At 34.7% G+C, this 9,245-nt stretch overlaps 1 protein-coding gene across 1 annotated transcript; it reads right to left on the reverse strand.

The window, feature by feature from the left end:
- Positions 1–132: 132 nt before the first annotated feature.
- Positions 133–8,188, reverse strand: LOC105641946 (putative phospholipid-transporting ATPase 9). The gene is made up of 11 exons (XM_012226604.4): positions 6,692–8,188; positions 4,920–6,271; positions 4,307–4,417; positions 3,931–4,207; positions 3,751–3,839; positions 3,542–3,650; positions 2,998–3,207; positions 2,768–2,893; positions 2,562–2,660; positions 2,262–2,453; positions 133–1,143 (listed from the first exon to the last, which is right to left on the reverse strand). The coding sequence occupies exons 1-11, from the start codon at positions 7,082–7,084 to the stop codon at positions 538–540; spliced, it is 3,564 nt and encodes a 1,187-aa protein (XP_012081994.1). The 5' UTR covers positions 7,085–8,188; the 3' UTR covers positions 133–537.
- Positions 8,189–9,245: the final 1,057 nt, after the last annotated feature.

Raw genomic sequence — 9,245 nt, forward strand, 5'->3', positions numbered from 1 at the left:
TTCAGCCTTCAAAAGATCAACTCAGGCATGCTTTTTCACTTCATGAGATTCAACGAGTTTGTCAGGCACAAAAAAGAAAGACAATAATGATCTCTTCAACCCTGAAATAACTTATCAAGCAATGCAAGAAAATTGAAAGCAAAGTCTTAACTTCTATAAAGAACTTGAGCTACCATGTTAGTTGTATATTTATGTAAAAACCAGCATTAAACAAATCTGTAATGAATTTTTCTCACATCTGCACTAAATACATCTGATACAAGATTAATTGTACAAAGAGTATACGTATGGACTAAAAATCTAAAAATCACTATGTACGGCTCGAAATGCTACTCAATGATGCTTACTAACAGTGTCATCTACTATCCTTAATCCATGGAGCATAATTTCCAGTCGAATAAAAGGGCTAGCTCCGAGATTGCAGTACACATATATACAGCAGGGAGGGTTCAGAATCTGCTAGACATGGCAGCAAATCTCAAAACTGTTGTCATACAAGAATGACTAGCTAATATCTTGAGTTATCTCACTCCTCTTTTAATGCCCAGTTCCGGCTGCTCTACGAGCTGTAAAACCCACCGTTGTTGGTCGTATTGAACTTTGGCGCACCATTTCACAGTACTCGGGATCATTTGACTGACCCTCATAATTCATCCACAGTATCATTTGATGATACAAGGGAAAGAACCGCATTTGAATTGCTGAGAATGAGAAATACGGGACTAAGGCTGTGATCACAATAAATAGTGTGAAAAGCCAGTATAAAGGGGCTGGGGCAAGAGCTTCAACGAAAATCTGGTAAGCATTGCCGGAGAATGTAGGAGTGATGGATCCATATATCAAGAGAAAAATGTACCAGAACGCAATAGAACCCCAGATTAAGGCATGCTGTATGATGGTGAAATAACGAACTGTGAGTGCCATTTGTAAGTTCACAGCCCATACAATGCATGTGTACATCATTGCTCCAAAGATATCTCGCCCAACAGTTTTCCCATCATCGTTGAATGCTTGGTGTTCCATTGCTTTTGCGCTTAAGAAGAAAATGATAATTGCAGTGTAGAACGCATTAAACATCCAGCTGAATATGCGGCGCCAGCTGAAGAGTACATTTTGTACCCCTTCTTGGTACAATTGAGGAAACTGCCACAAGATTGATAAATGGTGAACACATGTTGCAAAAATTGAATGAGTTGAAAAACATTTCAAATGAGTCTACAGAAACTCCATATTCACTATTCAATTGTAAGGTGCAACCACAAGTATTGAGGAATGCATATCTTTGAGAGGTAAAATATTTATTAGGAACACCAGAGTGACATCCCACTGCAAATTTATTCAAAAAAAAAAAAAAAAAAAAAAAAAAAAAAAAAGACAAAAATGAAAAATGAGAAAGCAAAACAACAGGACCCTTGAACTATAATTTAAAATTCAGCTTGTCTAGTAATTCCAGGAAGAAACAAAACATCAGGGGCGGATCCACATAGGGTGTTTTTTGAAATTGAACTTTTTTCCCCTTAGAATTTTATATATATTATCCAAAAGTATTCATATTTGCCCCTGAAAATTTTCAAAATTCAAAATGTCCCTTCAAAATTTACATATATATTCAAAAAAATATCCATATTTGTCCCCCAATAGTTTCTAAAAACTCAAATTTCCCCCTAACTTTAGTATATTTTTGAAAAAATATCCATATTGACCCCTAATTTTGCTTTCCATTTTTTTCTTTCTTTTTTAAAAAATTTTTGGCCCCTAAGAATAGAATACTTGAAGTCTAGTTCTGCTCCTGCAAAACACTCAATGAATATAATAGTCGTGATACTTTATATAGAATTAATATCTTAACCTATACAAAACAAACTATTAATTCATATTAGAATATCTGAACCATAGCTTCTCTATATCTTGTTTATACCCCTATATGCTACCTACAACATTATTGGTTATACAGCAACAAGTAAAAGTTTACAAACCAATGGTTCTTGCTAGACATGATAGCTTTTAGGCTGAATATCAAAAGGGCGAGATTGGAGTTGTTAAACAGTTTCAGTTTGAGGGAGCAATAATTAGAAAGAAAAACAAAATAGTTGGGGCAATAGAGAGGATTAAACACAAATGCATCTGCATAGTCTTTTATGTACTTCTACCAGCCTTTTTATGCGCTATACTCTTATATAATATAAAGTTACCAAGATGTTTACATTCCTATACACTTAAGTAATCATAGAATTGATTCTTTTCATTCAGTTTGGAGATACCTTGAGGGTAGATGCTGCCGGTACATCCTGTTCAAAAATACCCAAAGCAATCACGGGAAGTGACGTGAAGAAGACACTATACAGGGACATAAACCAGTCATTGTAAGCAGGTTGTGCAGAGAATGTTGCAAAAGCTTCATATAAGAAAAGGGTGAAGCCAAATGCGATGTTTTTGTAGAAGAAGTAGCATATCTGCCAAAAAGAACAAAAAGTTATTGACAAGCATCATAAAAGAGTTCAAAGTTCTGATAAGAAAACATAGAAGTCATGTTGATACCAAAGATATATGAATGACATTACCATTGCTGAGATCCTCCTGTAACACCAGTGTCCATGCACAAGTAGCAAACGCTCCAAATATCGAAATTGAGCAATTGCAACGTCACTTGACATAACAGCCTGCGTTAGAAAAATGCAATGAAAATTGTCAATAAGCAATAAGAATTAGAAGCATGGATATTCATATTTATAACTTTAAATTGATTATAAATTGTAAAAAAGAGCACCTGCATTCCTTCAACACCACTAATTCCAACTCCAATATCTGCTTCTTGAAGCATGCCCACATCGTTGGCACCATCACCAATTGCCAATGTTGTCTTTCCAGTTCCTTCTTTCACTAGTCTAGTAACCTGTGTTTTTGAGGTTGACCGTTTAAATCATTCCTTAAAGAAAAGCATGTAGAAGAAACATTTTGGAAATCTAAAAATAGGGAAATGAAAGAATGATAACCTACCAATGCCTTTTGTTTTGGTGATGAACGACAGCAAATCACAGATGCACAACCAATGGCAAGTTCTAGAAACATTGCCTTCATATCATCCTCTAAAGCATAAGTGAGTGATTTTCCATCAATAATTAGTGCAAATGCGTCAGAGTCTCCAATTGATCTAGTGATCTGAGCTTTTCCATCAATTATTTGACGTTGAACAATTTCCTTTGATGCCTGGAAAAATTAGTCAGGACAAACCTTAAATACTACAGAATTCAAATTATTTGAGATACAGCTTCAGCTGTGCTCCTTTCACTCTAAAATAACACCGAGCATAGCACAGATGATTGAGATTTTCTAAAGCATAGAGTTTGTACCAAGTGTGTCAGTATTATCACAAAGCACAAGGAACGTATTACTTCAAACTACTGTTTGACTAAAGCAACCTTTAGATACTATATTCTTCAAGCAACATTTTTGTTAATTGGCTAATTAAAACTAATTCCTTTCCAAGAAGTGAACCACCTGACCTGGATAGAAACCATTTATGATGGGAAGCAATCTTTACCTTGGTGATGGCTTCCTTGTCTCCTGCTTTTTCCAAAGCTTGAATCTCTGGAGTATCCAAGTTGATTACAATTTGCTTCATTCCTTGTCTAAGTAAACTACACGCATAACTGCACATTCACATTTTTTGTGTCAGAGCCTCCATGCAGTAACAGGAAATATAGGCTTCATTTCGCAGCCTCAATACATATATTCAAATAAAAGTCGTACCCAATGTTGATGGCAGTCTCCATTTTGTCTCCTGTTAAAACCCAGATCTTAATTCCAGCTTGGGCAAGTTTGTCTATGCATTCAGGGACCTAGTACGTGTAACAAGAGAAAAATCACTTCCAAATCTCTGAAGATATTTTTCTATTTTAAAACTTTTTAATCTATTTTTTATCTACTCACCCCATCTTGGAGTTTGTCCTCAACAGCAGTTGCACCAAGAAGAAATAGATTCCTCTCCATCTTCTCTGCCAATTCTTCAATCAATGCTTCCCGATCTACACTTACTGAATTCTTAGCCTGGGTGAATTTAACATTGAAATCTTTGTATTCTTCTTCATCAAGTTCACGATAGGCTAGTAACAGAGTCCTCAAGCCTGCATCTGCATACTCATTCACATGAACCCTCGTATTCTCTTCAAACACCCTACCATTAAGGGCAAGCCTTTCAAACATGACACTGCATAGGATAGAGAGTTGTAAAGAATTTCCAATATAAGCAACGTCAAATGTAATGAATTACATGAAATCAAAAGTTTCAAATTAGCAGATCACAAACCTGTCAGCTCCTTTACAGAGAAGTAACAGCTTTCCTTCCTCAGTTCTTACTATCACAGACATCCGCTTTCTTGCGCTGTTAAACTCTAAAACATTTAAGAGTTTATATGACCTGCATAAAAAAGAACTTGTTCAGTAGGTACTTTAGGAATCAGTAATGACCTGCATATTTGGATGCTCAACTGCCTTTCAGATAGGGTTGTAATGCATATACCACGTTTAGCCGTATAATAATGTATATCATGGTTAAGGATAGTTTCAAGACATGTCACCTACGCTTTTTAAGTGAAAACCACAAGGGAAAAATGTATAAACTCAAATATTTTAAGCATTCAGTAAGAATGCTTGCTTATTGCAGTCAAGGACTGAAAATCTCAAAAGAAGATACTGTACCACTGTAGAGGCAAGCAGACGAGAGTAAAGACAGCAGCAGAGCCGCCTCATCATGTGAAAATAAGGAAGATAAGCAATTTAGCATACTCTCTAAAGGCACTGGAAGAATGAAATGTGACGTGGTTGCTTAAAATCTTGAGAAAGTTATGATGACTAAAATCTTGACAATTGACAATGCTATATGAAGGAAATGGAAGAATAAAAGTACCATGATTACTAACCTTTGTACTTTCATCCCAGAAGCCAGATCCAACTCACGCACTGAGATGCTTGTTTGAGTTCTTTTATAGAATTCAAAACCAAATTCTCTTGCTGCAATCACAAATGCTGCTTCGTCTGGTGATTCAGCTTCGTATGAAATCTTCCCAGTATCTTCATCCTCTTCAGCAATAGCAGTATGACAGACTGCCAACAAATGGAAAAACCTCTGTATGACATCAGCATGAGGTTCGTGAATCCATTTTCCATCCATTATCCTTTCATCTTTAAAATTAAAGCCCTTAACACCTGGTTTTGTATTGGCAGAATCCATGTTGTGATCCCAACCGTTCATTTTTTCATGAGCCTCTGGATTACCTTTTCTTTTACTCATAGCCCTCTCCACTTCTGTGACACTACGGCCATAAGCAGTCCCAGCCACAGTGAACTTGATGAACTCCATGGAATTGCAAGTCAATGTCCCAGTCTTGTCGGAAAGTATTGTATCCACTTGCCCAAGTTCCTCGTTCAAATTTGAGGTACGGGCATGTGCTGGTTTGTCAGTCTCCTCATAATACATATGAATATCTTGATTGATGAAAATGCATTGAAGAACTTTAACAACTTCAATTGACACATACAAGGAAATGGGGATGAAGTAACTATATAGCAGTATGGCAGTCAGAAAGTGAAGAATAGCTGCAACTACTGGTTTATTAGGATCAAAGTAAACTTCAGAATCATCTGGCCTAAGATACCACCTCTTCATTCTACCATTCTGCAAATCATCTTCAGTTGTAATGCCAAAGACAATAGACCCAATTAATGACATAAGAAATACAACACCAAACAAGAGGTAGACGATAAGATCCATTTTCCTTTCAATTCTACTTCTCTTTGAAGGAGGGGCAGTGGCATTTTGCATAACCTTTGTGTCGTTTCCGGTGAAGACAACTACTCCATATATGAAATCTGTATTTCTGAGTTTTGAGTCTCTAAGGAGAAGCTGTTGAGGACTGAGAGGATGCTGGTTTTCTTCAAAATCCAAAGTTCCAACAAAGGCATATAAATTTGCATTTGGATCTTCACACTTTATAGTAGCCTTGAAATCCTTGTAATCGGAATCCTCATGTAAGAAAGAAGTTGCCTCAACTGCCTGTTTTACTTTCAAATTTGTCTCCCCGTCAAGGTTCATGGTCTCAACATAGCAGACTGAATCCTCATAACTAGAGGAAAGCAAAAGGAGATCTGCTGGAAAAAATTCATCCTTCTCCACCTTCACTACATCTCCAACTCTCAGATTCCTCCATTCAGTTTGCTTAAAAACACCATCACCTTGATGCACTTTAACTTTTCTATTATTGACCTCAATATCCTGCGGGATTGAGCTTAAATGAATCAGTGCTGTTCAGTTTGATACCATGACTAGTTAAAGAAAGAAGATTAAATTTTGCTCATCCTTTCTGAAGCGTGTAATAAACAGAAATGTCAATTTACATTGACCGTAAGAGTTGAAAATCTTAATGCCAATGCACAAATAATCTGCAGGTTTATATCCTTACATATAAATCCTTCCTTTGAAGACTGGTGTCATGTAAAAACCCCATGAATTATCTAATTCTAAAGCTTGAATTTTTCAAAAGAGCCATAAATTAATTATCTGATACAGAATACATTAATGAACCTCAATATGCTTTAGAAATTGTGAACTAAATAAAATTCCAAAATCTAATGCATTATTTTATACCATATTCAACAAATAGTGCCAAATCCAGAAAAGCAAAAGTGTTAATACCTGCTGTTTTCGCTTCCAATCTTCAATTCCTTCTTTGACCATGGTGGCTCCAATAACGATAATGAGAGGGATAATAGTACTGACAGCTCCATAAGGAGAAAGAGGAGTGAAGGATAAGATGCCACTAACCAAGAAGTAAAAATTTGCTACTCTTCTAAACTGCTCAAACAATGATTTGGGCAAGAAAGAAGCGAGAGTATATTTTGTAGTTCTAACATAGTTGCTGCTATATTTTCTAATTGCAGACTCAAAACTGTCAGGTTCATTGCAGAAAACAACTCTTGAGAAGCCTGGTCCCCCTATCTGTGAATGGTCATCTTGAAATGAAGACCTTCCACATCCAAATGAGTAGATCTTGCTAAGACGTAATTTCTTCCTTCTACCACCAGCCATTATTATCTCCACTGCTTGTAGTATTCAATGTTAGCAAACAAAGAAGACGACTTTGCTGCTTGAGGGAGATAAATGCAGCTTCTAGAAGAGGAAACAGCTCACGAGAAATACACAAAACCTTAATGATACAAATTCCCAACTATAATAAACTCAGTTTTGGTGTCAACAACACAACTCTATTTTGCCCTGTTTGGAGAGCAGCTTTTCTCTTCTAAATGCGGCTTCTATTACGAAAGCAAGTTAGCAGAAGATACCCAAAAGTAGAATAATTCCAAGAATTCCAACAAATCCCACTAATAATAGCTAAAGTTACTCGTTGAAGAACAAATGTCCTAAAAAAGAGAACCAGAATCACCAACTCCCAAATATTCAAAAAAAAAAAAAAAAAATTAACGCAAAAACCCAGAAAGATAAAAAAAAAAATTAAAAATAAAAGAATATAGCTAATAATACTTATAAAAAGAACAGAACCCCAGATAAAGCTAGAGGCCAATTTGCTTGAAAGGCTCAGAATTCAAATCCCAGTAAGAGAAATTTGGAAAAACAGCTATGGTAATAAATAATGAGAAGAAAGGAGAAGAACTTTGAGAGGGAAAAAAAATGAAGTATAAACACAGGAAGGCTAAAACAGAGGAAAAGAACAGAGGATCAGACAAGACAGGAGTCTTCTATGTTTATAGAGCTTATTTGTACAAAACCCAACAGGGAATTAACTGATTAACTGTAATCTCAGCCTAAACCAAAGAAAGCAAACTAATTTTAAGTTATCAAACAAGAGAAACAATACTGAAATTGGAAGTTGTTAAAGGTCATAAATAGACCATAATGTGAACAAATAATCAATGGAACTACAATAATCATAATATGACAATAAATAAAAAGTAATAATATTCTTGTATTTGAATTTTTCTTGAACAAGAAGAGGAGAAGAAAGAGGAAATGAAGAAGAAGTGAAGAAGAGATGGCGCAGGTGAGACGCTTTGAACGAAGACTAGGATTGGATCTCGCATTTCTTGACTTTCTCTCAATTAATTACCGATTAAAAAATTAGTATTAGTCTTTTTTTGACAATTCAAATGATAATTGGATATTTATTTCTGTGTTTATATGTGCAAGAATTTTGTCAAAATACTTTGCCTCCAAATGCAATAAAGAGAAGGGAGTGCCCAAAAGAAAAGACTACTGTGCTCTTTATTTACAATTATTCCTTTCTAGAATGGTTAACACGGTTTTCCTTTTTTTATTTTTTTTAAATAATTCTAAAAATATAAATATATAGGTTCAGATATCATATAAAAAAATTTCTGGGGTCTTTAGACGAGCAATATGAAATATGAAGGTTGAATAAAAAATATTTTTCACATTATTTTTTTCTATACTTATATTATTGGACATTGTATTATTATTATTATTATTATTTAAAAAAAAAAAAAAACAACGAACAACTTTTTATTTAAAGAGAAAAAAAATGGAAGAAAATGCGTCATTGTTTGCATTTAAATTAGGTTAGTTATTGGCAGATGACAAGGTGGTTTTCCACTATTGGTATAGTCAAAAACAGATTCAGAAGGGACAGTTAGGCCCTCCAGATATAAAATTTTGCTTTATAAAAAAAATTGTTTTTTAATTTTATTTCCTTAATTTTTTTTATAATAATTTTAGAGTATATATTGTTTAGAGCCTCTGATTCTGTGTGATACATGATCCTGCAAATCCTTTTTTTCACCTTAAATAGCATATTTAGGTAATTTTATATCTATTGTGAGGCTAATTTAGTGCTAATAGATTTATAAAATATGATTTTTCATATCTTATGAGGATAATTTTAGTATTGATTGACTTACGAATTATGCTTCTTCACATGTTGTGGACATTCACTGGTTGTAGGATTGTCTTGACAGACTTATTTTCTTGATTAATGCATGATATTTATAGAGAAACTCCTCCTAATAGAGTTTCAGGCTTTTTTCTTTTTCCTCTTACCAATTCTGACTAGAAACCGATCATAACAAAATCGTACTGTAGATGATTACCATAGCTAAATCGGAATTTATGATTTATGAGCCAATTAAAATTCATATTAATGTTTAAAAAAGAATATGAACCGGCGAAGAATTGTCTGTGTAATCGACGGCTTAGTCCAATTTGATATAATAGACGT

The sequence above is a fragment of the Jatropha curcas genome, chromosome 10 (genome assembly GCF_041381405.1).
Source record: "Jatropha curcas cultivar XTBG-Jc1 chromosome 10, XTBG_Jcur_1.0, whole genome shotgun sequence".
Lineage (NCBI taxonomy): Eukaryota > Viridiplantae > Streptophyta > Magnoliopsida > Malpighiales > Euphorbiaceae > Jatropha > Jatropha curcas.